This window comes from Fusarium sambucinum, chromosome I (assembly GCF_050947815.1).
Source record: "Fusarium sambucinum isolate potato_lamoka chromosome I, whole genome shotgun sequence".
NCBI classification, from domain to species: domain Eukaryota; kingdom Fungi; phylum Ascomycota; class Sordariomycetes; order Hypocreales; family Nectriaceae; genus Fusarium; species Fusarium sambucinum.
In genome coordinates this window covers 7,023,816-7,049,924 of record NC_139294.1, presented here as the reverse complement: position 1 = coordinate 7,049,924, position 26,109 = coordinate 7,023,816, and the positions used below count along the sequence as shown (strand labels likewise).

The window sequence follows — 26,109 nt, the reverse complement described above, 5'->3', positions numbered from 1 at the left end:
GGTTTTCTGAAACATGTATCATCCCTCGCATCAAAACCACTAACTACTAAATCGAAACAACAAGTCACACACGACCATCACCATCACTATCACCACCATTCCTAGACCCGCAGACTTCAAACCCCTGACTTAACCAGTCTCGAGTGACAAAAAAAGACCGTGTCAAACCCCAAACCCCACTACGGCCATCCCGCCCGACTACGACGTAAGGAGGAGATCTAGGCTGAGGATCATCTGGCCTGGGCTCGCTCGTCTCATTGAACGGGAGTCACTTGAGAGAGTTTGCAGCGCAAGACTGCAGTATAGCGGCAATTTGCAGGGAGCGCGGCTGAAACCAATCGTCTGGTGCAGGGTCGTAGGTAATAAATACAAACGCCTCGAATCGTGCCGCCCCCGTGGATACTTGTCGTTCTTCATCATTTGGCCGTGTCATAGGCCTTGTTTTCCCTGCTTTTGAGGTACCTACTACCTAAAACTCTAGCAGCCCAGTTACGCTACCGCTGTCGCTACCGCGCGCCCAAGCCAACCTAACCTAAGCAACCTAACCTCGACCAAAAAACCGCCGCCCCGTTTCGGCTCTAACCTTGCCTTGTCAATTCAATCCATACTCTTATTATTGTTGTCGCTGTCCCCTTCAACGACCTGCATCAGCTTCCTTTTGGTCGCGATATTGATTTTAGACCTACGAGTGAACCTGCTGTCTCCGCATCGCTACTTCGAATACTATTGCTGTCGACCGCCCACAGAAGGAACCTTGGGACCGCCCACAGCTGCTGCTGCTGTTGCTTAAGTCACCCTTGTGATCCCTGATTTCCCTCCGCCTTAATCCTGCCCAAACTCACACCGAATAACGTCACCACATAAAGTTTCAAACGGTTCTCATCTCTGTGAAGCGCCTCCCTTGCCAACTACCAAAGACATGGCCGCTGCTGCCACTCCTGCCGCCGCCGCGAGGCCAAGTCCTGCCACCGCCGACGAGCGGGAAGACTCACGATCCTCATCCTCGTCAACCTCCCCCGCGCCGGCCGACAACGAAGAATCCGACTTCTTTCTTGGAGCCAACGACTCGCAATCTAGCATAGGGGTACCAAACTTTCAAGATATGCAGGTCGAGGATGCCTGCCAACCGCCCGTTCATCGGCTGCCGAACGAGATCCTCATCAGTGTGTTTGCTAAGCTCAGTTCCACATCCGATCTATTTCACTGCATGCTTGTTTGCAAACGATGGGCTAGAAACACTGTGGATCAACTATGGCACCGTCCTGCGTGCACAAACTGGAAGAACCATGCCAGCATCTGCCAAACTTTGGGCATGGAGAACCCTTCTTTTCGATACCGCGATTTTATTAAGCGCCTGAACCTGGCCGCTCTCGCCGATAAGGTCAACGATGGTAGCGTCATGCCTCTTTCGGTTTGTACTCGTGTTGAGCGGTTGACTCTCACAAACTGTCGCAACCTGACCGATTCTGGCCTGATTGCTCTGGTGGAGAATAGCAACTCATTGTTGGCACTCGACATTTCCAACGACAAGAACATTACAGAGCAGTCTATCAACGCCATCGCCAAGCACTGCAACCGACTCCAGGGACTCAACATCTCGGGTTGCGAGAGTATTTCCAACGAAAGCATGATCACTTTGGCGAACAGCTGTCGCTATATCAAGAGGGTTCGTTTTGCGACAGTATCGAATTTTTGCAATAACTAACTATTTATAGTTGAAACTCAATGAATGCGGCCAGCTGCAGGACGATGCTATTCACGCTTTCGCCGAGAACTGCCCTAACATCCTCGAGATTGACCTTCATCAGTGCGCTCGCATCGGCAACGGCCCAGTGACATCCCTCATGGTCAAGGGTAACTGTCTACGGGAGTTGCGGTTGGCAAACTGTGAACTTATCGATGACGAGGCTTTCTTGTCACTCCCCTATGGACGAACCTTTGAACATCTCCGCATTCTCGATTTGACTTCATGTCACCGTTTGACAGATGCTGCTGTGCAAAAGATTATTGATGTGGCCCCTCGCCTCCGCAACCTTGTTCTTGCAAAGTGCCGAAACATCACCGATACAGCCGTCCATGCTATTTCTAAGCTTGGTAAGAACCTGCATTACGTGCATTTGGGTCACTGTGGGAACATCACCGACGAGGGCGTTAAGAAACTTGTCCAGAACTGCAACCGTATTCGATACATTGATCTTGGCTGCTGCACTAACCTGACGGATGAGAGTGTTAAGCGTCTTGCTCTCTTGCCTAAACTGAAGCGTATCGGCCTTGTGAAATGTAGCTCTATCACCGATGAATCAGTTTTCCACCTCGCTGAAGCTGCATATCGCCCACGAGTGCGACGAGACGCCAGTGGAATGCTTGTTGGCAATGAGTACTACGCCTCCAGTCTCGAGCGTGTCCATCTGAGTTATTGCGTCAACTTGACCCTCAAGGTTCGTTGATCTTTTGTCTAACCTGTCACTATTACTGACACTTCACAGAGCATCATGAAGCTACTCAACTCCTGTCCACGACTGACCCATCTGAGTTTGACTGGAGTCGCCGCCTTTCAACGTGACGACTTCCAGCCATACTGCCGACAAGCACCTCCTGGTATGTATCTCGAGACTGGTTTATACTACCGCTAACCGGATTATAGAATTTACCCAACACCAAAGAGATGTCTTCTGCGTCTTCTCTGGTACCATGGTGTCCAAGTTCCGCGACTTTCTTAACACTTCACCGCAGTTTGAGGATATGTGGGACAATGGCTGGAATCGACCAGCAGTCTTCGGTTCACGACGCCCTGTTGCCGCCAGCCAGCCAACGGCACCTCCTGGAGAGGGAGCTGACGACGAAATGGTTGATGACGAGAACGACTATGAGGGATTAGACGGTAGCGAGATGGTTGTGGATGCCCAAGCACAGAATCCCGTCAACGGCAACGGAACTGTGAACCCCAATGGATTGACGAACAACGCATTCCAACAAGCTATCCCTATACCTCCTCCACTTCCTGGTTTTCCAATAGGTCAGCACCCTGTATTCTTCCCGCCGTACACCCGGTTCTTGTCTTCGTCGCCCTTTTTGCGACAAGATCCAAGACTGCTCAGGCCAATGTTTTTTCAGATCAGCATTAACAACATGACAGAAGGCGGAGTGCCACAACCTACGACCAGTCAAGCGAGCGCAGCACCCCTTGGCCATGGGGGCCCAGCAAATGGAGAATCCCCTAGTGGTGCAAGCACAGCGACGATCCACCGGCCGCAGGAGAATGGAAATCAATCTGACTCGATGAACTAAACAACCAGAACTTTGCTTTCGCTCACTTAGACAACGCACCAGATTTGTTTTGTGTTTTCCCCCCTCTTCATGGTATGTGGACTTCTCCATCTCTTCGACAGGACGTCACTAATGGTTGGCAGAATTAGATTATGCGTGCTTGCACACGGACGGTATGGCTAGACGGGACAGAGCGTATCAAGGAGTTTTGTGTTTGCATTATCCTACGAGCCGCTGTTTGCGGCAATGACATTAACGGCAAGAACCAAGTATACCTATACCACAGAGGGCACAGATAGGACCGGGAGGCTGCGACAATTGATCACTCACATTAACATTCATGAGCTTTGGTTTTATGTACGACCTTTGATAGTAGTTTGAGCACCCTTAGTGGCCGCAATTTATTGCAACGCGAACACTCGTCAGACACGTGCCTGAACCATTAGAACGGAGAATATAATTATGCCTCAAGCTGTAAGATCCTTTCAGAGATAAGCCTCAGCTTCCACAGATTTTCATATCAGCACCTGCCTTCAGTCTATCAACATCAAGTGGGCACTTGTCATTGTTTAGCTTGAGTATTTAAATTACAAAGGGTATATTAATTTTAATGTTAACAAATGAATGAAACTCTGGTAAGCCATTCAACTTCGACTTGACTCTTACAAATTTGAACGCTACTGCATCTCGCTATCTTGACAACATTGCTAGACCTTCTCGTGACTTGTTCGCGCACTCGCGTCAGAGTTGGGATGTGTGCTATCAGCCATGTGGCGAGTCATCTCAACATAGTCATATGCAAACTCACCCAACTGCCCATCATCCGTACCAAGCTCTTCCTCCTCGGGGGAGACGCGCAGAGACAGACCGGGGATGAGGTTGAGAATGAAGAGCAGAAGGCAGGTCAGTACAAAGGACCAGGCGAAGCAGGCCAGAGTGCCGGCAATCTGGTAGCCCAACTGGACCCAGTTGCTGTCAACCCAGCCGATAGGGTCGTACTCTGCACCGTCAAGAGAGGCGATGGATTTACTGCAGCGAGTTAGCTGTGTTACTTAAAAGGGAGTGGGAAAACATACGTTCCAAAGATACCGGTGAGAATGTTACCAACCATACCACCAACTCCGTGGATGGCAAAGATATCAAGACTGTCGTCAATGTTGATGAGGAACTTGAGCTTGGTCGCAAAGTTGCACAGGACACCACCGCAAATTCCGATAATGACCGCACCCCAAGGCTTGACGAAGCCAGCAGCGGGAGTAATGGCGACAAGACCAGAGATGGCACCGGAGCAGAAACCAATGGTGCTCCACTTCTTCTCAAGACGATAATCGAGTAGGATCCAGGCAATGGCACCACATGAGGCAGCCAGGTTGGTCACATAGCATGCCATGATAGCGCGGATGTTCATAGCAAGAGCCGAACCACCATTGAAGCCAAACCAACCGATCCAGAGGAATACCGTTCCGAGAACAACATGAGTGACGTTGTGAGGGCGGTAGGGAAGACCATTGTTGCGAGAGTAGCCAGTACGCTTGCCGAGCATGAGGGAGTACGCAAGGGCACATGTTCCTGAAGCGACGTGAACGGGGCCGCCACCGGCAAAGTCATAGCTGGGAAGGTTGAAGAGCCAGCCGTTAGCGTTCCAAGTCCAGTATGCGATGGGGTCGTAGACGATAGTGGACCAGAGGAACATGAAGACGATGGCTGGGAGGATACGACCTCTGTCTGCTACAGCACCAATGGCAAGGGCAGGTCTATCGTTGTTAGTATGGTGAGTAGAGGTGATCAGCGAGAGACTCACGTAATGGCAGCAAACATGCCCTGGTAAAGACAAAAGAGAATATCAGGGAGAGCATCAGAGCCATTGGGCTGTGCGAGCGTCTCCATGAGACCGAACTGAGTGAGATCGCCCAAGAAGGCATTTCCAGTTCGTGAAAAGGTCAAGGAATAACCCCAGAAGAACCATTGGAAGCTGATGACAGCAACCGAGATCATGGACAACAGGATCAAAGTCAGGGCCGACTTGCGACGAGCGAGACCACTGTAGAAGAAACCCACGCCGGGAATCATGAGAAGAACGAGCACGGCGCAGGTAACCAGAAAGACCAAGTGGCCCGTCTATTCACTATTAGCCCGGGACATGCAGAGATTCTAGCAGCACATACCTCATAGAAGATATTGAGGTCAGATACGCCAGACGAGTAGCCATCGTCGGCAGAGTCGTCGGTGCCATTGTAAGGAGTCGCCATTGTGAAAACACTATGCGGTTATGAGACGCAAGCTCTTGATCCAAACCTGATGCAAGTCCAGCTCAACTTTGACAGCTAGAAAGAGTGGGATGATGGAGGACCAGGGACTCGGGTCAGGAAGGCTTGATACTTATTTAAAGCAAAAAGACCCGACGCAGCTCGCGACAAGCCAAGGCAGAGTGTCTATGGCGACCAGGGGAGGGTATGGTAGATAGTGTGGGGGATGCTTGATAAGACGCCCGCAAGTTAAGCAACAACGGGAAGGCCACTCCGTTGGATTGAGCCGAAAGAGCCACATGCTCGGGTTGATGGGATCTAATTTGTATCCATATATGGAACAAGGCGATGCCAACAGGTTCAAAGAGTCAGGTGCTAAGAAGAGCTGGTTGATGATCCTCCACAGTCCTAAACTCATCCCATGATAAGCTTGAACACGAAACCCGTTGTGACAAAGCGTTGAAATTGAGTTGACAGGTTCATTGTGTCACAGAGATGAGGCCTTGGTCGTGTTAGCGGCCCTCTGTTAGTATGTTCCTGAGTCTGGCACACACATGTCGTTGCTTATCACGCCAGCATTCCGATTCGGTTGTATTAGGATGGACGCCACGCCCAGGTTTAAACAGTCGGCCCTGATAAGCTCAGATATGCCTATAGGGCGCGTCTGGTAGTAGTCTTTACTTGGCAGTTGGTCCGCGATGAATATCTTTTCTTGGCCTTGGGTGGTGCAGGCATTTGATAAGTCGGTATGCATTGTATTCGGAAGAAAAGAGAGGAAACGCGGACTAAGACTAGGCATGCTGTACCCCTCTCTGACTGAGATGAGGAATCGAAGGAACATGCGGCCGCAGATATTGTTGTAACATTGAACTTGACACTCTGATTCGCTGCTGTTCAGTACATTTTAGGCTGGAAATCCTCCAGAGAGGCTTCGATTCTGACACTGCCTGGATGAGCTATGAGACCAAATTTAGATGGCGAAAAAGCTCCGAAGAGGCACTCATGTCCGAACACCCTTTTCTGGGACATGGACTGAGCTTTGAGCTTCCCCAGACCTGACGGAGTGCATATCCGACGCATGTCCGTGTCGTTTGTGCTTCTTATCTGACTTGACCTGGAGGTTGTCCAATTCCAGTAGGAGACGTTGATTGAGATTGAATAGAAGGTATATGATTGGATAGTTCTTATCTCTTGGCAGGTTTGGTGGAGTGCTTAGCGTAGAGACCCTGAGTTCAGGGAATATGATCCTTGTCCTTGTATGTCGTGTCGCTCGGCCGATACTTGATACAGGTAGCGAGACATCTTCATGTGCAAGTAGACTTGTGTAAATTGTTGTTACGGTTAGTCTTGAGTTCTCATAGTGCTTATTGCAAAACACCAAGCGTTGCTAAATATATGGCTGTGTTGCGTCGGGCTCTGGGAATCAAGACCTCACGTTGTGTGGTGGTACTTGGTGATATCGGTTCCTGAGTGTCTGATAGTAAAGATACAGAGACGACCGCATGGGACAGCATTTGTCGAGATGCCTTGAAGATTTGACATGATTGACAGCTTTACCCCGGATTTACAGATGTTTAATATGCTTTTGCGCCCGCAACGCCCTTGATAAAACCTTTGTTGCGCGCGTCAGCATGCGGACTACCCGCTCTTTGGGGCGCCCTGAATGATAGACGTTCATGTATATAAGGTTGACCTGCGTCTCGTGGCATGTCCAAAAATTCTCGAAGCTTGAGCTTATTCCAATGTCGAAGAATCTCTGATTTTCTTCACTCTCTTCAAGGACCGACCCTCGTTTCGCTTCGCTAGTTAATCGCAATGTACACGATAGCTTGACCGGCCGCTTTGACGACAGCCCTCCCAAACCAACACACGATTGCCAGATCGATTGGATAGATACCAAGAGCACGTCGGCACTTGATCACTCGTTGTTTCGACACCTCCGCATGCCTTATCGGATACCAAGGCGCCGACTGTACTAGCTTTTGATCAATATTTCAGCTCAGCCCCAGGTTGTCATACCCAAAGTACATCACGAGTGGGATAATTGAACCTCCATAATGACATGACCAGAGTCCATTGGACTGAAGGGATTATACCAAATTGGTTCCAACTTGGCATAGATAAGGAAGCGAAAGAGGGAGTGTTGATTGTGACCTAGTTCATCCGTGGCGTGCTTAGCGTGAGATAAGGAACTGTGCATACCACAAGGTAGGACAAGCAGATAATGCAGTGCGTAGAATGCATTCTCAGATGTATCGCACTCAGGATTGAACCCGACTGCTGAACAATTTGAGGATGCATGTGTGGTCACAGGGAAATATGCCTAGTGGTTGCGTGTCTTGTTTGGGTATCTTTCAGACTGTGATTCTTTCGATTGCTCTAGTAGTCTCCATGTGTACCGAGTAGCTTTGAGTTTGAAGCTCCAAGCAAATATGAGCGTCTGCGTTTTGAACTTCAATATGGAGTAAGACTGACGTTGAGCTATTCCTTGAAATGGACAGTCATGCAAATATGGTGGTTATTGCAATTCCTTTGAGACAATCCGTCATAATATTGCAGTAATGTTGCAGCGTCGTATTGCTTTGCCGTTGGAAACAGCCTAGGAGGCTAACCATCATCGCTCAAGCTCGGCCTTCCATTCCTTTTCCACTTGAATGAGCTGCTCGGCGACCATGCGTGGTACTTCATCCTCCTCGAAAGCCCTCCTCTCCTCGTTCGAGATCCGGTCAAGGACATAGTCACTGACAGTGCCTCTGTCTCTTTCTCCATCCGAGGGGCGTCCTATTCCAACAGCTATTCGCACAAACGGTGAGGTAGGATACTTATCCTGTGACAGCTTGTTTTTAACGTCCTTGATGCCATTATGTCCCCTGGGACTTCGATCCCAGGCTCTGAGAGAAACAGCACCCTTCTTCGCCTCAAGTTCGTCATGCAAAATGATCAGACTGAGTGATGAAGGGTCTTGTTGCTTGACCATATCGCTCCAAGCACGGGCAACAAAGCGACCAGAGATGTTCATAAGAGTGGGCGATTGAACCAGAGTGTACTTTGGACCTTGGGATACTAGGCATGATTGGCCCCCGAAAGTCTTTTCTTGAAATGAAGGGTTGCGTAGAACGCTGGCGAGACCATTGAGAGCAAAGTGACCAGCTGAATGAAGACTCTGGTATTTCGGTAAAGGATTTCCCAAGCTAACAACCAAGAACCGAGGGTTGAACATTTTGATGAGCCAGTATAGGAGGAAAGTCGAGACCTATTTTTGGGATGAGAAGAATAGGTTGACAAGTAGATAATTGGCCGAATCTGTATTAGATCAAACCAATTTACTTTTATTCCTTTGCCGTATCATATAACACGATTCGATAATGAAACGGATCGTCAAATTCTTTCCCAATTACATTTCGAGATGCAAATCCACGCGTGATCACGTGCATCGAATAAAGAGCTAAACACAGCCTCCATCACTGACGTCGATCATTTCGATTGGGCTGCTAGGCACTAACAGGTAGTAATGTGGCTGAGCTCCAGTTTTGTCGTCACTCTTCACTCAACTTCCATGTTTATTACCATCCACCTCCTGTAATACCACCAGCAATTCAACCATATACCCTCGAGCGCGCATTTGCGAATTACTGCCAAAAAAATCACTCAATCGAGACGAGAAAGTTCTTTCTATAAACATAATATTTCAACATGTCGTGGGCGGGTACGAGAGCCATCACCCCGCAATCAGGAGCACAACGGATCAGAACAGAGGGGTCTAACATGAGGCAGGGTTCAAGAAGAATGTCAACCGCGCTACGACGCAGGTTATGATGAAGACGGGTACGCGACTCGTACGAAACGAGGAGACGAAGCTGATTGTGCTACAGGGCATGTGGAAAAGACAAACGATCGCGATTATGAAGTCGAAGAAAGGTCAGCAACACCGAAGCCGCTGAAAGACCACGTCTAACGGAAACAGGCGATTCAAGACCATGGAAGCAGCTGCTTTGCGACTACAAAAGGAATCAAAGGGTTATCTCGATTCTCTCCGAGGTACGATCGTCATCCGCAACACCACATGATCCTCTGTACTGAACCCCTACTTAGCCATGACCGCTTCGCAAATGCGAATCGCCGAAACGATAGATGCATTCTATGGCGACGCAGGCGCGAAAGACGGCGTTAGCAGGAGTTACAAACAGGCAGTCGAAGATCTAGACGCCGAAACCATCAAAGCCCTAGACGGCCCATACCGAACCACTGTCCTCGACCCCATCACACGATTCTGTGCTTATTTCCCCGACGTCAACGAGGCGATCAAAAAGCGTGCGCACAAGCTGCTCGACTATGACGCCCTCCGCGCAAAAGTGAAGAAGCTTGCCGAGAAACCCGACAAGGACGCCACCAAGCTACCCCGTACCGAAAAGGAGATGGAGATGGCAAAGGTCGCTTACGAGCAGTTGAACGAGCAGCTAAGCACCGAACTGCCCCAACTTATCGAGCTTCGAGTGCCATACCTAGACCCTACTTTCGAAGCTCTGGTCAAGATTCAGCTACGGTTTTGTGCCGAAGCCTATTCGCGTATGGCACAGGTGCAGCAGTATCTGGATGCCGACACGAGAGATCAGTACGCCGAAGGGCAACTGGACGCCAGAGTGGAACAGGTGTTGCAGGAGATTCGTGAGTTAAGCATCAGCGGTACGGTATAGGTTTTGATTTGGATTTGCATCTCATCAGGATTGGGGAACGGCGTATGGAACGGCTGGTTGTTGTTTAGGCATGTGCTAGTATCATGAAGATTCATGAGAAAATAGATGCAGAGTCCTTATGGGCTTTCTCAAGTTCTACTGTATATAGGCGGAACAGTTTCTATAATTTTATTATTACGTGCTTTGCTCTTAGGCGAACACTTGCTGTCGTTGACCATTCAACTCCGTAACCTTTTCCCGGGTTCCCAGAAGGCTTTTATTGAATCATAGAATCAGGAATATTCCCTGGCGTCCCCACAACAAGACTGGCTTAGTCGGTGTTGATATCAGATTCAGATCCCGCAGACTCAGGTTTCTCCTCGGGTGGCAGCTCAACCTCCGGCATATCGACCTTTGAATCCGTGTCCTCGGAGCTTTTAGTCTTCAAGTCTTTGCCTTTTGGATCCTTGGCCTTTGCCACATCTACTTCTGGCACCTCAATCTTAGATCCCGACTCCTTTGGTTTCATAACCTCTGGTTTCACGGATGTCGGATTCTCTGCCTTTTGTTTCCCTTTCCCTTTCGTATCCTTCATCTTCGACTCTTCAGACTCGGGGGTTTCAGCTTCAGGTTTTCCTTTCATGACGGACGCCACCTAGTGTCCGACATTAAAACCATTCGCCGTCCCAAAGAGATCGCTTATACTCAGTCGTCTGCCCATCGCCTGCATGGCGGGGCCAGCTTCAGGTCCTTGTGTTGTTTCGACAGGACCCGCAGAGCGCGCAATCTTCCAAGCTTCTTGGATAATGGCGGCGTTCATCTCTCTCGTCTCATCCTTGTCGTTGTGGATCCACACTCCTAGGACCTTGTCGCCCTCCTCCCAATCGCCCTCGACCTTCATAATGACGAGCTCGCCAGAAACTTCAGCATGGGACACCCGTGAGAGATCTACAATCACATTATCAAGCCCTCTTCTATTGAGGACAAACACGCAGGCCCGTGGTTGTTGGGCAGGATCCTCGGAAGATGGACTTTGCGCGCAGACAAACATGGTGCCCTCCACGCCAGACTTCTCCCAACTCTCAGAGGTGCTATTGAATGTGTAGATAACAGCGTTGGCTGCTATGCTGAGGATGGTGTGGATAGAGGGGAGATAGCGCTGGAGCACAGAGAGGTTGAGTTCGGTGTTTGTGCGTGGAGGCGGTGGCGCGTAGTCGGTATGTATAGCTGCGGCATCTGATTCGTAGTCTGAAACGGCCGGTATGCGGTTCGAAGGCTGACGGGTGTGTCGCTGCTTTCGTGGTGTTTGTCGACTCATGATGGTGTTTGTGGTGTTTTGAGGTTGGGCACAATTCAATGCTTGTGAGACTGGTAGCCAGTCTAGGGAACCTGATCGGTAGGGAAATGTCAAGCTATTTCGTATGTAAGACCTGTTTGGAATGATGATTGAGTGTCGCGTGATCGACGTTGGTTGTGGTATGCAAGATAAGGTTAAAGGCAGGCTGGGTATTGTTGACAGGCACGGTTGCGCATTCTTGAGTGCACCTTGGGCAGGTAGCTTATCGATAAGGCGCAAGATGACGCTGCCGCGGGGCGTTGAGTAGGACCCTTCCTTAGTACTCTATACATCACAACTACTAAACCAAGACTGCGGCAACTCCGACGTCATACGCGAGAGCTGAGGTTTATCCCTTCATAACCCCCGTTTCTCCTTATTTCAACATTCTTTTGGTGCTGCCGCAGTCGAGAATCATCTCTTTGACTCAAGTTTATGGTTAAGCCAGGTTGTTCGAAGTCATGATCTAGAGAACGACAAGTCGACCTCCAAGCGATACCTCGAGCCGACGCCGTGTCTATGACTCGTCTCTCTATTCTACTACTACAATAACGGCGTCCATGGCAGAAGAAAATGACCAGTCCCCTGGTTCTGAGCTAGGGGATCCTACATCCACAACGCCTCAGTCTCTCGCTAAAGCTGTTCATGCCCGGCGATCGGAATTCGTGCGACCGCATAGTTTAAAGGTCAAGATTGGAACGTGGAACGTTGCAGCGTGTACGGGGACGGATAAAGATCTTGCTACATGGTTCACATGCGGTGAAGGCTTGGACGAGCAGTTGACAGGCCTCAATCTTTCCAAAAATAGTGCCGTGGAAAAGGATGCAAAAGACAATGGCAGTTCCGAGCCTCTGCACTTGACTTCTGGAGATGCTATCGGTTTGTATGTGCTGGGACTGCAGGAAATTGTAGACCTTAACACAACCAAGGATTACATGAACCGTGCTGTTTACACAGACACAAGTGCTATGGATAAATGGAAGGCAGCGTTGGAAGCAGCATTGCCTAAAGGCTACGAACTCATCACGGCTGAGCAAATGACTGGCTTGTTGCTCCTCGTGTATGCTTCCCCTGAAATTGCGCCTACCATCAGCAACGTCAGTACGAAGCAGGTTGGTACAGGTCTCTTGGGATATTTTGGAAACAAGGGAGCCGTTACAACGAGACTGTTACTTGGCGAAACAACGCGCATGGTCTTTGTGAATAGCCACTTGGCTAGTGGTGCTGGCTCTTCATACTTGGAGCGTCGCTGTTGGGACGTTGGCCAAGTTCTCTCGCGAACTCAATTTGACCCAATTGTCCACTCGGGCGTCGAGGAAGACGAGGGAGAGAAGATTGGAGACGAGGATCTTGCATTCTGGTTTGGAGACCTAAACTTTCGGCTGGATGGACTACCCGGAGATGATATAAGACGAATACTCACGTTGCATGCTCGAGGTGAGTATGGCATAAACGAAGGCGAGTCGAAACCACTTGGCGAGCAAGGTGTCATTGTCATGAAAGGTTCCGATAGCGATGAAAAGTCATCTTCTAGGCCATCTCTGCATTCAAGGGACGAAAGCTTTGATACTGCCAGCGACCTACCGGACCCTGATGACTTCCCCGAAGACCCCAGTCAGGATCCCACTTCGTTGCAGGCTACAATCGACTCTTTGATTCCCCATGATCAACTGCGAAGGATCATCAAGCAGCGGAAATTATTCCATGATGGCTGGAAAGAAGGACCAATCACCTTTCTTCCGACATACAAATACGATGTTGGCACGGTTGGCCTCTTCGACTCAAGTGAGAAGCAAAGAGCTCCAAGTTGGTGTGACCGAATTTTGTTCAGGACTCGAAAGGACAAGCAGGATTACGAAAACAAGATCAAAGAGGAAGAAGAAGCGAAGAAAAAAGACGAAGAAATGAAATCCAGGGGACTAGAAGAGGATGAAGACGTGCTCTTTAGTTACGACCCCGACGCTGACGGAGAGGATCCCATGTCGTCTACTGACAATCTCGGATATGATGAATACGATGACAACGATGAGCCAGAAGCAGAAGAGCTTGTGACAAAGGAAGGCTTTCGGGATCGAATCAACCTCGAGATTTACACCTCTCACCAACGTATTGCATCTTCAGACCACAAGCCTATCACTTCAATCTTTACGCTCGACTATGATGCTGTTGTACCAGATCTTAAAGCAAAGATTCATGCAGAGGTGGCAAGAGAACTAGACAGAGCGGAGAATGAGGGCCGCCCAGGCATTACGGTTGTCGTGGAAGGCAGTGAAGGCAATGAAGATAAGATTGTCGACTTCGGAAAGATTCTACCTCTAGAGAAGCAGACACGCCATTTGACGGTTGCCAACACAGGGAGTGTCGCAGCGACCTTTTCGTTTGTGACGAAGCCGACAACAGATGAAGGAGATGATGCTATCCCTGAATGGTTGAAGACGTCATTCGTGTCTGCTGACGAAGAAACCCAAGCTTCCCTGGGCACTACTGTCACTTTAAACCCCGGAGAGACGGCTTTAGTCTTGTTGGAACTCCAGGTACAAACTGTCCCCCACATCAGGGCTCTGAACGAAGCCCGTGCCAAGATCGAAGAGGTTCTAGTTCTTCGTGTAGAGGATGGCCGAGATCACTTCATTCCTGTACGCGGGGCCTGGAAACCCTCTTGCCTAGGTCGCTCTATGGCAGAGCTCATAAGAATCCCAGATGGAGGCATCAGAAAGTTTGTGGAGGACAAAGGCATAAAAGGAGCGATCTCTTACGACTCAGCCGTACAATGTTCAGCGCCGAAGGAGCTCTTCAGGCTTACTGAAGTAGTGCAAACACTTGTGGAGCGTAGTCTCGCAGAGGCGACGATGCTGGAGGATGAGGTGCTACCGAGAGACCCTGGATGGCCTCTTGAGTCTTCAACTTGGAGGGTTGCCGAAGAGGACATGCAAGATGCAAAGGTCAAACTCGTGTCTGCCCTCGATAACGACAGCTCTCTACTCGATGCGCTCCCGCTAGAATGGTCTGCATCCTTCAAGTTAGAAGTTGTCTGCTCTATTCTCCTCCTCTTCCTCGAATCGCTTACAGATGGTCTCATTCCTACCCATCTTTGGGCCAAGCTCTCTACGTCTTTACCCAACGTAACCTCTGTACCTCCTACTGCCTGGTCCGACACCAAGACCCAGGTTCTCGATATTCTCTCTACAGCACCAAACCACAATATCGCATTCGTCTTTCTCACAGCCACTCTATCCCGCGCAGCGTCGGAGCTAACGCCTGTAACAACTGATCCCAAACCCGGCCTTTCCCGTCGTCTAAGCTTTCGCCGAGGGAACGCACAAGAAGAGGACTCAAAGAAGCGGAAGATGAGAGAACATAGATACGCCGAGATAGTTGGGCCGTTGGTCTGTCGAATAGACGAAAAGGAAAAGGGCGCAAGGGACAGGGCGAGAACGATAGTAGAAATGTTCATAATGCGTGATGAGGGGAGCTAGAAGCGGCCGGGTCGCAAGATACGAGCTTTGTGGGCGAGTTTTTGAACATGACGTTAGAGATGCGCTGAGAAGGAAATTAATCTGGGGTTTTGTTTTTTGGGTTGAATAGAAGGTATACCGGCTTTTTCGATGTGTCAGTAGGGCTGAAGGACCAGGATACAACAAAGGGGTTAGAAAAGGTTAGTGCTAGTCTATAACAATGAGAGATCAAAATCGTGAACAAAGTGTGAAGAGTCAAAGGAAGTGTACAATTGGTGGGTGTATCATGTCTTTGAAGAATTAGCAGGTTCATGCTTTGTATACTACCTATACAAGGCACTAATGAGGAACAAGATACAAAATACTAAGTCTTCACATTCCTTCAACACTTCTTAGCATCACTCCCCTTGTTCCTGTTGCTTGTTAGTTCTATCAGCCGTCCGTCACTGGTGATGGTATCACTTCTTGGTACTCAGCCATTCCTTCCTTAGGACGCTGTAACTCTTGTATAGAAGACTCTTACTGTTTTCAACAGCCCCTTCCCATACATGAAATGCCCCTTCTGGACGTCAGTGAGTCACTGCAGTTATAATTTTTACTCGCATGGCAGTACCTACAAACTTGCACTGCTCGTCCCGTTTCCCCGTCGCTTTTTTTGGTGGACCACCGAGCTTCCCTTTTCTTCCATCATCTCCCGTTACCTCTTCTCATTTTTCCTCTGTTCAAAAACAAAAAAATAACAACAAAAACAAAACAGAAATCATTTTGAAACAGCATTTACCCTACCTTTTTGACCATATCCTTTCAGTTACGCGTATAGCCTGGCGCCGCCTCTTCTTGCTTTTGATACGAGACACAGATTCTTAGGAAATCATCTTGGTATTTTCAGGTACCCAGGTGAGAATTCATGAACACATAGTACTCCTTGGATACTCTTTAACCTCTTCGCAGGAACAGTCATCATGGGCACTCGCACAGATGCGATGTCGTTCTGGAAACCCAAGGCTCACCACACGGCCAAGCTGCCTGCAGTCTACCGACGCATGGTGCTTTACCAAGCGGAGACTCTGCTCGATAGGCTAATCGATATACGTGATTTTGCCATGGAGTATGTAGAGAAAGATGCTCTGTTGCATTATGCCAATGCGCTTCCACTTCCTTCTCCTGACGAGCAGGAGGAAAAAGACCTAGTCGAGTCTCCAGAGGGCAACTCGGTCCCGGACTCGGACGAAAACGAAGAAGTTGAAGCTTGCGAGGATCAACTTGCACAGCAAGAGAATACAAACTTGGAGTTATCTAAGAATATTGCTGCTGTGAACCAACAGGATAGTGGCGCGTTCACTGGTACTGCCGATGTCGACATGGCGGACACTGAGCCTATGTGGGATGGCGCTATCCACGGTTATGACTGGCCAAATGTCGAGGAGCCATCTGAGTATCACTCTGCGTCTAGTGATGAGGAGGACGAGATGACTGATGACGCTAAATTCGACCCTTTCGAAGCCACTCCCAGTACTACCACTCCTGAGTCGAATACTTGGCTCACAAACAGTCTTGATGCTCCCCACAGTGTATTCTTCAATACATTTCTCACGTTCCCAATCGCTTGTGCCGGGGATGGCCAAGGGGTCCTTTCAACTGGAGTTGAATACTCTGATCCTCCTCAAGGCCCGGCTTCGGCATGGTTGACTAACAATCCCAATGCTCCCGAAGGAGCCGCTGAAGCGGAAACCTCTTCCGAGACTTGGCCTGGTGATGGAACTGGAACTCTGCCGGTCGATCACCATCTTTCCACATCACAAGACAGTTTGGACAACGAAGAAGACGAGGGGTCCTTGTCTGGTAGCGACAGTTCAGACGAGATCACTTCCCAAGCTATTGATGACCAGATCGAAAAGCTGCGCCTCGCGCCGAGCACTCTTCTACACCCGCACGGTTGGTATTGGCCAACACATTTCCTCGACGAAATCGCTACCCAAGTCGAAGCGTACGAAGAATACGTTCAAAAGAAGAATGATCTCGTCAAGAGCATCTCCGAGAACAACAACCTATCACGAGACGAAACCGACAAAATTCTGTGCGAGTTTGTACACGAGAACATCGTGCGCAAACCCGTTGTAAACGTTGTGCAACTCTTTAAGCTGAAGCGTTTTATCGATAATGTCGTGCAATTCGTTCTCGCAACCCAAAGAAACATTTATGCAATCGATGCAGACATGGACGAAGGCCGCCGACGCCATTTCTTGCCGTTGGATTCACCGTTGCGCTTCCGAAGCAGACGCCTTGGGAGCTCTCTCCGGTTTGTAACCAACGTCAACGATGCGTGGGAGCGAAGTCAGGATAATTGGGGTATGCCACCCGTCAAGATAAAGCGTGAGCAAATATAGGCTTGGATGGCAAGACTGGGAGATGGATTCACAGAGCCGGATCTAGGACTGTACACGCTTGTCTTTGGTGGGTATTAACGGACACTTGCTATTGGCATCGACATTTCCGAGGAATAGGTTGCGAGATTGAGTCAAATTAGAACATGTAGATAAGAAGTTGCAAATCGGCAACTTGGTCATCGAGATTGGGCTGCGACGTCGAGAGAGCTTGGTGCCGTTGGAACAAAGGGTTTCGCCAATATTTGAGAAGCCAAGAGAGAGGCAGAGGAACCAGGACAACACGTAGTAGATGTAACAAACGTTAAATGGATCATTCTGTCATAATTCTCGGGTGAAGTCATGTTGCTGTCGTGGCCTTACGTTCAATAGCGGGCAGTACTGAATTTTCGATGCTCATCTTGTCGGCTCGGGCCATTTGCTCAATACCGATAGGCCCCAAACGAGGGAGTCAGTTCGTCACATCAAGTAGAATCTTTTCCATCTAGGCAACTCATCGTCGTAGTTATCGTTACAATACAAATACAGAAGAGTTCGTCTCGGTCGTCACATAGTCGTTCCCCTAGATCCCGTAGCTTGCAGATACAAGAGCGATGAAAATTCGGTAGAGATCCGTCAACTAGGCGTAGAAATGGGCGTCGGAAAAGGATGATTGGGCTCAGGCTCCCGCTGGTAGGTCGGATGGGGATACCAATTCTTCTCAAACATCTGCGCCACCCAATAGAGCGGATGGTCCCAGTCAAACTTGTCCTGATTGCCTGTGTATCTGACAGCCTTTGGGTTTTTGTCAAGGTCAGGTGCGTTCACTGGAAGTAATGGTCAGTTCCCTCTTGAGATTATAAGTTGGTTCCGTCTACCTTTGCCGTTGTTGGCCTTGAATTGTTTCCATACAGAGAGGTGCTTCTTGATACATTCATCCCCGCGGGTCTGTCTGATGAGATCCAACTGATCCGCTGAAAGTTCTGCGAAATGCTCAGCGTCATCTTCTTTGTTTTTGGGCCATTTGTTGCAGTTGTAGTAATGCCAATGGGTGAGGATGTTATTGCAGCTTTCATGGAGACTTTCGACGAATCCAGGTATCGAGTATCTTGGCTGTATCTGGTCAGTAATCTCGACACAAACTTATGCCATCATCAATCACCTTTGGTCCAAAATTTTCCCTGGCATGTCGATATCGATCTGCGGTCATGCGACTCGCTTCGCGCAACAAGATGAAAACGACGGTGTACATGGCAAACCACCACCGATTTTTATCTTGGTTGAAGAGCCAGTCAACATCCCTGAGCAGCTTGTCCTTATATATGTCGAGGATGCAGCTGCACACAAGGGGATCAAACTGAGCGACGACCATGCGCGGGGCCGGTATCTTGTTGCAGAGTGGGTAGGATTTATCTTGGGTCTCAGGCTCCATGCCGAGTGTTTCGTCGCCTTGTATGTAGAGGGATCCTATAGTGTGTTCTAGGTGCTGTCAGTGTCTCCGAAGTCATGTCGACAAGCCCAAGGGATAATGACTTACGGATAGCGAACCACATAATAAAAAGGTTTCCAAATATCTTCACCTCTTTCTTATCCTCTTGAGACATCGGGTTTCCCAATCTCATTTCTTTCTAGAAATCATTGTCAGTGCTATGAATGGTTTGTCTCACCTGGTCGCTCTTACAGTGAGTTTTATAAAACGTATCATTGCTAGCTGATATGTTTTGCAAATAACAAACCGACCTTCGCGTCCTGAGGCAAATTCATCTTGGGTTGTTTCTAGTAATTCAGGGAGAGCATTTTCCACGGTATGTTGTCTGATATTCTCGGCCGTCTCGTAAATGTTGCTGAGACAATACGTTGCCAACTCCTTCTTCTTGAATACAGTCATTCCTGAGTGGTATTCAGTCCAGTATCGAGCTGTGACATCGCCGTCTTGAGGGGTGAATTGAACAACATCCAAGAATATTGGCTTCTTGTAGAAATTTTGGGACACTTGAATCCTCACGACTGTAGACATGGTGAGGCGACCTGGAATGTCTCGCATCTCGGTGCCCTTCCATCGTCGGGTGAGGTTGAGGCCGCCGCTTCGGTAAAGCACAATTTCGGTGATTCGGAGTCGCAAGCAGGGAATTCGGTGGATCGTCTTCGGAGAGGTCTTGGAAAATCTTCTGCATGTTTTGCATTTCCCTTCGGGATTTCTGGGGTCAGGAAAGCACTGTTTATTTTGTTAGCATGGCCGTGAAGTAGAACTAAAGGTTGAGAAGCGTGGAGAATAGCAGAAAGGCTGACTATAGGCTCAAGGAACAGAAACCAGAACGGTAGATATCTAGTCCAAATATGTATAACCCAAATAAAATCTTGGCTCTCATACCGCCAGCAGTCAGGTGTTCTGCTATTCCCAGGGAACAACATACTTTGATTTTCTGAAATCGACAACGAACACAAGCTCCAATTTCTCTCGTTTGCCGAACAAGCTCACGTTCCTCGCTTGTCAATCGACGTCTTCCGGATGGGGCCATTGGCGTAAGGGCGTTGCTATCATTCGCGTCGGGGGTATCTTTATCGGCCTCGCAAAGATCCGACAAATACTCGTCCTCTTCGTCGTCTGTCTGTTCGTCGGACTGATCATCGTCATAGGTTTCGTAGTCAGAGTCTTCATAAAGCGAGGCTGCCTCGGAGGATGAGTCCTGATACAAGGCATCGGTGTCCGTGGGAGATGAACAGACGTTTTGCTCGGGGGAAGGGGAAGGCGAAGGCGATCCACGGTTTGCATAAGCATCGCTCGCGTAACCTTCGGAACCAGATTCTCCAATGGTCATCGAATCTAGACGTTGAGAAAGATGGTGGGAATTAGTGGCATCGTTTTGAGAACCTTCAATGCTTTCTGTGTCGGTATCATACAGGTCAATTACTGGTTCACTCCTCTCTCCCAACTCCCCGTTGGTGCCACCATCGTCACTGTTGATATCCTCGGGTGTGTCGTCGACGGAATGGCCTCGAGTCACCTCGAAACGAAGAGGCTTCGTGGGTTGATCAAGAACTGTGTTCTCGCAGGGCTCATGGTGGTGTTCGGGATCATTCTCAGAGTCAATATTACCAAATGTTACGATAGGTACCTCGTCATCGTCACCAGAATCGTCATGCTGGGGATCTTGAGCAGTACCGCAACATAAATCGGCGAGACGTTGATGGTGCAAAATAGAGGAGTCGCATGTGTTTGAAAAATTTGGTACAGGAGTGGCTGGTATAGGACCAAGGTTCAGGCTTGATTCTTCCTGGAGTCGGGTTTGTGGACGTGCAGGCGCAGGCACAGGTGCAGGCGATTCTTTCTCCTGTTCTGGGGAAAGGAGTGGCCTCCCTTGACGACCAGGTACTGATTCAAGCTCTGGCTTGGATCGTCCTAGTTCCAAACCCTCTGGATCTTCACCAGATGGATCCTCCAAGTCTTCTTCGGGTGGAGAAGGGAATTTCCCCTGGCCCTGATGCCCGTCGCTTCGGGTCGCAGGCCCAAAACCTAAGAACCGCTCACAGTATAGACTTCGTCGCGTTGATATTGGGAGATGGTCCGAGTGCGCTGGAGACTTCTGAACAACACTCCCCAAACCCTGGACGTTCCCGACTTTTACACTCCCATCGACGGCATGTGCACGTGTACTGCCGGAAGCGACATTATCTTGACCAGGGTGTTGTTGACCGTTCTCTGGCGACAGACTCAACTCAGATGGGCTTGTATCCTGTTGATAAACGCGGTCATCCGAATGAACCAGTGGCACATGGGCCTCGGTGCCTGCATTATCATTAGAGCTGAGTCAATGCTCTTTGTTTGTTTCATAGGCTCACCACTGTTTAGATGTTGGTTCGAGCAATGACGTTTCAATCGACGAGAGTTGGCTGCATGTTCGGTATCCGCACGTTTCCGACGTTTCTGTGTCACCAAGAGAACCTGTTAGGATACAGAGCGGAACGAGTTGACACATTGGAATGGTTCCCGGCAATTTGGTCCTCCAGTTACACAGATTGGTACCCCCCGCGTCGTCACACACTGCCTAAACCAGTAGGGCTCTACAGGCGGCCCCAGGGTCCGGTTAAGCATGTGCTTGACGAGCAGGTTACTTTACAGGAGGCGTTCAGTGCAGTGGATGGCCTCTGGCGTAAGAATCACGCTCCAGAGGGATGGGTTGACATGTGGAGGAGTATGGTTTGTTCGTTCACTTACGAGTTTCTCAGCCGAACGATTGGCTTCAACATCCATATCGGCAGCTAGAAGTGGTGTCCCATGCGGTTAGCTTGGCAGCTATCGGGGCGCATCCATCCATACCTGTTTACGTACGGCGCGATATTCGTACAGCAACGAGGTGTCGGTGGTCTTACGACAGTCGGGAATACGTGATCGGGGAGAGTGACGATGCAGGAGCAATATCCGCCGTCTCCCTCAGGTGAGGTGCCCAGGGTTCACCCACTCGTCGCCCTCGCGCCCTTGTCTGAAGGGTGATGCAGGGGCGTTCGTTCGATCACTCCCAAGCCATTGAGTGAGACAACCACATCCTTGTCAACAACATGAAATGATCCTTGTTCAGAGAGGCAGTTGGGTATCTTGAGTGGTAGTTTTCCTATCGAAATGAAATGTCATACTCCTATTGCTCTTCCCAACCTTTTGAGGCTTCACGACTTTCAAATTCGACATATTTTTAACATTTGATGCTAGTTCAACGTCTAACTTTCAAGGTTTCCTAGTCTTAAACGGATGGATCCTGTCTCGGTAGATATAACCAATCAACGACAAGGTTAAACAGCTGGCTTGGATCCACAGATGCCGTGTTCTGCCCTCACCGGTCAACCTGAGTGGTCAATAGTACAGGGTTTAAGTTTCGCTGGCGTTGTCGACGGGGATAGGCCATCTCGGCTTTTTCGGAGCTCAACCTCAATTCAACAACGGCAATTAGAACATTGAAAATCACTGGCATCCCGTGTTGCTATTACGTATCGCAATGTCGGATAGGAGCAATCAATGGTGATCTTTTGAGTTTATGAAATTCAACTATCCTTCAACAATACAACATATCAGAGGTTGTTGTCTCTCTCGTATTCGAGCCAGTCACCATCCCAGTACTGATTCCATTCAAGGGATACTATGTACAAATTTCGGATCTTCGCTTGAAGACATCTGAGACGGAATCGGCTAAGTTGCCTTGACGGCCCGCTTCGGGAACCTACATAGATGGACAGGCTGCCAGACGGAGAAATTTGAACGAGAGTGGGTAGGTAATTAAAAGGAGCTTTTGAATATCTCAACTGAAATGAACGCAATTCAATAGCTGAAACACGATTGTCAGCAATCCATCAAGCCAAGCATTCTCACCTCTCGTTATAACAGCCGAAAGAATCCAACTAGTGCTTGATTATAACTATACATGTCTCGCGGTCATTACATGAGAGCCAAACATAGTTGAAAGAATTGTCTGTCTCAACCAAGCCAGTCTCGCGGACGACAAATTCATGGTGTCTTTAGTCACACTGTGGCATATCTCGGCAGTTACATTTGTGCAGGGGTGCGATTCTCGAAGCTTACACATGGTATGTACGTAGATTTGGTCCACTGTCAAACCAGAAAGATTGGTCATTCATAACAAGGAAAGATTTAACATCAACATCGGCGAGTACTGGTCTAGATTCTCACGAGGGTGGTCACTGTAAGCGAGTTTCTAGGCAAGGGCCACTTCCTTAGAAAATTCTCATACAATTTCGTTACCGTAAGGGACAACGGGAGACCCGAGATCTTCTTGACAACCCTTGTCTTACAAGACATTGCATCAACCTTAAGGCAGTCAAGATCCGGCTTGACGTATTCGGAAGGGAAAAAATACCTGCGTGTTCGAGGCCGCTGACTACCTATGTTCAAGTGTTGTTATGGCAAGGTTTCAGAACTCGACAGACAGGTATTTGAAACTTATTTGAGCCAGTCAAGCAAGGCCCTCACATTGTGGATCGATAGGCATGGCTATATGTATATTACGATGACTTAGGAATGGACTGATATTGAAATGAAAGAAACCCAGGAATGCAGATCTACTGTATGCAATGTGATATCAAAAAGGTAATACCGACTCCTGACTTTTTGGACTTGGTGTCTACAGTACACAGCAACCAGTCTTGACTACTTGATACGATGAATCAATTGGTCAATTTGTCGGTGTTTTTAACACTGGCAGGGGTAAACTTATAACGGCACGCAACAAGGATTCTCCGATGACACGACTGTGACAGACAGGGGGGATACTTTATCCAAAGAATGGCTAGTACATGCTACCTAACGACCTGGTACCAAGCATCCGTACCTAGGTTGTCTAGCTTAATAAATACATGAGGCTGAATCCAACGAGGCGACAGACACATAAAAGGGTCTATACATCCCGCCAAAAACAAAAAAGCAAGCGATATCGTAACTCGGAAACGACTGAAGATTGAGAACAGAGACAAAATCAAAGGTCTTCACATCCGTGAGGCATATACATCATTAACTTTCCTCACTCTTCTTCATCAGAACTCTCCGAGTCTTCCATCACGAAGCAAGCCGAGCTTGTGGCGTACTTCGGCACACGATACTCTGGCATTGGAACAATAGGGTAATGTTGAGTCTTGATCCTGCGGTTCTCTCCGTAGGCAGCTTCCCAAGGAGGAAGCAGGCCATCAGAGATTGCCCAGCCGTACTTTTGACTGCGAAGCCAGAGTCTTACCAGATGTCGCGATGATGTAGCGTCGTCCGTGTAGGCATCTCGGCGGTGAACGAGGGCAAGGTTGTTGAAGAACAAGAGATCACCTGTCTCCAGCTTCAGCTGCAGCTCGAATTGCTTGGCGGCATCTGATACAGCTTGGAGAGCATATTGCTGAGCTTCTGAGAGATCAGGAATGTTCGTCCTCATCTTCGGGTGCGGGCCGAGGCGGTGCGGATCGAGGCTGATGAGAAGCTTGTTATCGTGGAATTCAAAAACGGGCGCGAGATAGAACGAGGCGTTACGGCCGGACCTGCCCGAGACATTTTGTTAACGCTGCCCCCAACCCTACTGAATAATGCGAGGGTATGTCTTACAGTTGAACAGGCCAGTTACAGGCTCTCAGAGTATCAATGACCTCGGGCTTGTGGATAAGCAGGTGATTGAACACAGTCCAAGCAGAACTGAGATAGGTGTTTCCTCCCTTGTTGGCGCTATGCCGGACTTGGAGGGATAAAATATCACATCCCATGTCGGTATGAAAGGGCTGTAGAACGAAAAGTTAGGTGGAATCTTATTTCTTTGAGTTGGCTGTTGAGGCCTACCAGGAATTGATTGGTATGAATACCATGACGCGCGTGAGTGGGAGTAGTCCACTTCTTTGAGTCAGTTATATGGGCTACAATCGTTAGATGAAAATCTTAAAATTCGAATGTAGGTGGCATGGCAAGTAAAGTGAAAACGTACAAAGCATGTTCCCTTTTCGGTCCTGTAGGCCACGCTTGTCGCCAATATAGCTGGCTACACCCAAGAAGATAGTAACACTATCTTCATTAGTGTATTTCGCACCGTCGATGCCACGAATAACAACGAAACCCTTGCCAAGATGAAGAGTTTCAGCGCTGGCACGCAGGCGCCGAGATAAGTTAGGAAGGGGGAAGTTATCTGCTGAAACTTTATCACCATCGAGTCCGAGGGCTAGACGTACCAAAAACCGTTAGCAAACTGCTTAAGCCTGAGTCGAATTAGTGGCTTAAGATGACTAGGACTGACCTTTGAAACTGGCAAGGGCGCTGTCGACCTCGCGAGCCTCCTCGTCACTAAGGCGGAGAGTGTAGGTTTGGTCTCCGTCGAAGTCTTGACCAGACCAGAGAAGAGGACCAATAAGACGAGTGTCTTTAGCGTCATCCTTGATAGGAGAAGCTCCAATAATATCAGAGTTTACACCAACAACGCCATCGTCAGAGCGTTCCGTATCTTGAGGAGTAGTGCCCATGAGAGATGCCATTTTGGAGAATGAACAACACTTTAAGAGTCAGGAGATAATAGAAAGAGTAGAAGTTATCGATGGGGTTTTATTGTGCTTTGAGAGATGTTTTGCATGTGTAACTTCAATTTTAGAGAGAATAACCCGAGCTATTTAGTTGATAACTCGTCCAACACCAGATATCCCACATTTCGAGGCATCCAACAACCGATCATCTCTCTTGCAGACTGAAAAGATACAAATCAAACATCTCCAAAGCCGCTGGTTGTCTGTCGGATGCCTCCCCGGCCTGTAATCAACGAGTTGTCATCGCATTGCATCTCGATGTGCACATCTTGACGTTGTCGCCGTCCACTTTGGGCCGCAGACCAGACGACCGGCCGACCTTGTTATCGTACATATCGTCGTTGTTGGCTGCAGAATTCGTGGGGCGGATGCGAAGAATAGAAGGCCTCATTTTTCAAAGTCGACATGGTGCGCTGGTCTTGAAAAGGGGGTGTTGACACGCTGGGCTGAGATGGCACCTCTTCGAGGCCAAGCAAGCCCTGGCGGTTATTGAGAGTTCCCACTCTACAGAAACTAGAAGATATTATAAGGGAAGCTGGACTATGGTTCTTCATGTTGCTTTGGGAATATGTTAGAATTGCACCGAGAGTCATGGGGCAATACGTTCGTCTAATTGCCGTTTCACAAGGCCTCTGGTTAGACTGACCAGGTCTCTCGGTAGGGTGACCGGATAGAGCAATTGACAGATACAAGGCTGATCCATATCAAACTAAGGATCTTAGACCC

At 48.8% G+C, this 26,109-nt stretch overlaps 9 protein-coding genes across 9 annotated transcripts; 4 read left to right on the top strand and 5 right to left on the bottom strand.

The window, feature by feature from the left end:
• Positions 1 to 919: 919 nt before the first annotated feature.
• Positions 920 to 3,288, top strand: FSST1_004976 (F-box protein; the record flags this gene model as incomplete). The annotated part of the gene is made up of 4 exons (XM_083231206.1): positions 920 to 1,666; positions 1,716 to 2,438; positions 2,487 to 2,598; positions 2,645 to 3,288. The coding sequence occupies 4 exons, from the start codon at positions 920 to 922 to the stop codon at positions 3,286 to 3,288; spliced, it is 2,226 nt and encodes a 741-aa protein (XP_083088406.1).
• Positions 3,289 to 3,974: 686 nt separating this feature from the next.
• On the bottom strand, positions 3,975 to 5,516 carry FSST1_004975 (ammonium permease MEP2; the record flags this gene model as incomplete). The annotated part of the gene is made up of 4 exons (XM_083231205.1): positions 3,975 to 4,296; positions 4,344 to 5,021; positions 5,069 to 5,385; positions 5,433 to 5,516. The coding sequence occupies 4 exons, from the start codon at positions 5,514 to 5,516 to the stop codon at positions 3,975 to 3,977; spliced, it is 1,401 nt and encodes a 466-aa protein (XP_083088405.1).
• Positions 5,517 to 8,127: 2,611 nt separating this feature from the next.
• Positions 8,128 to 8,733, bottom strand: FSST1_004974 (aminoacyl-tRNA hydrolase; the record flags this gene model as incomplete). Its single annotated transcript, XM_083231204.1, has 1 exon — positions 8,128 to 8,733. One exon carries the CDS (start codon positions 8,731 to 8,733, stop codon positions 8,128 to 8,130), a length of 606 nt encoding a protein of 201 aa, XP_083088404.1.
• A 473-nt stretch (positions 8,734 to 9,206) lies between these two features.
• FSST1_004973 (amphiphysin-like protein RVS161) lies at positions 9,207 to 10,207 on the top strand (the record flags this gene model as incomplete). The annotated part of the gene is made up of 5 exons (XM_083231203.1): positions 9,207 to 9,219; positions 9,288 to 9,338; positions 9,386 to 9,431; positions 9,478 to 9,551; positions 9,606 to 10,207. The coding sequence occupies 5 exons, from the start codon at positions 9,207 to 9,209 to the stop codon at positions 10,205 to 10,207; spliced, it is 786 nt and encodes a 261-aa protein (XP_083088403.1).
• A 310-nt stretch (positions 10,208 to 10,517) lies between these two features.
• On the bottom strand, positions 10,518 to 11,504 carry FSST1_004972 (Dcp1 family protein; the record flags this gene model as incomplete). Its single annotated transcript, XM_083231202.1, has 2 exons — positions 10,518 to 10,810; positions 10,892 to 11,504. 2 exons carry the CDS (start codon positions 11,502 to 11,504, stop codon positions 10,518 to 10,520), a joined length of 906 nt encoding a protein of 301 aa, XP_083088402.1.
• A 578-nt stretch (positions 11,505 to 12,082) lies between these two features.
• Positions 12,083 to 14,998, top strand: FSST1_004971 (Endonuclease/exonuclease/phosphatase; the record flags this gene model as incomplete). Its single annotated transcript, XM_083231201.1, has 1 exon — positions 12,083 to 14,998. The coding sequence occupies one exon, from the start codon at positions 12,083 to 12,085 to the stop codon at positions 14,996 to 14,998; it is 2,916 nt and encodes a 971-aa protein (XP_083088401.1).
• Positions 14,999 to 15,939: 941 nt separating this feature from the next.
• On the top strand, positions 15,940 to 17,364 carry FSST1_004970 (uncharacterized protein; the record flags this gene model as incomplete). Its single annotated transcript, XM_083231199.1, has 1 exon — positions 15,940 to 17,364. The coding sequence occupies one exon, from the start codon at positions 15,940 to 15,942 to the stop codon at positions 17,362 to 17,364; it is 1,425 nt and encodes a 474-aa protein (XP_083088400.1).
• Positions 17,365 to 17,976: 612 nt separating this feature from the next.
• On the bottom strand, positions 17,977 to 21,592 carry FSST1_004969 (Zn(II)2Cys6 transcription factor domain-containing protein; the record flags this gene model as incomplete). Its single annotated transcript, XM_083231198.1, has 8 exons — positions 17,977 to 18,167; positions 18,219 to 18,453; positions 18,503 to 18,819; positions 18,878 to 18,968; positions 19,022 to 19,555; positions 19,755 to 21,127; positions 21,181 to 21,283; positions 21,557 to 21,592. The coding sequence occupies 8 exons, from the start codon at positions 21,590 to 21,592 to the stop codon at positions 17,977 to 17,979; spliced, it is 2,880 nt and encodes a 959-aa protein (XP_083088399.1).
• A 2,272-nt stretch (positions 21,593 to 23,864) lies between these two features.
• FSST1_004968 (TauD/TfdA family dioxygenase) lies at positions 23,865 to 25,338 on the bottom strand (the record flags this gene model as incomplete). Its single annotated transcript, XM_083231197.1, has 5 exons — positions 23,865 to 24,363; positions 24,428 to 24,597; positions 24,656 to 24,729; positions 24,798 to 25,028; positions 25,104 to 25,338. 5 exons carry the CDS (start codon positions 25,336 to 25,338, stop codon positions 23,865 to 23,867), a joined length of 1,209 nt encoding a protein of 402 aa, XP_083088398.1.
• Positions 25,339 to 26,109: the final 771 nt, after the last annotated feature.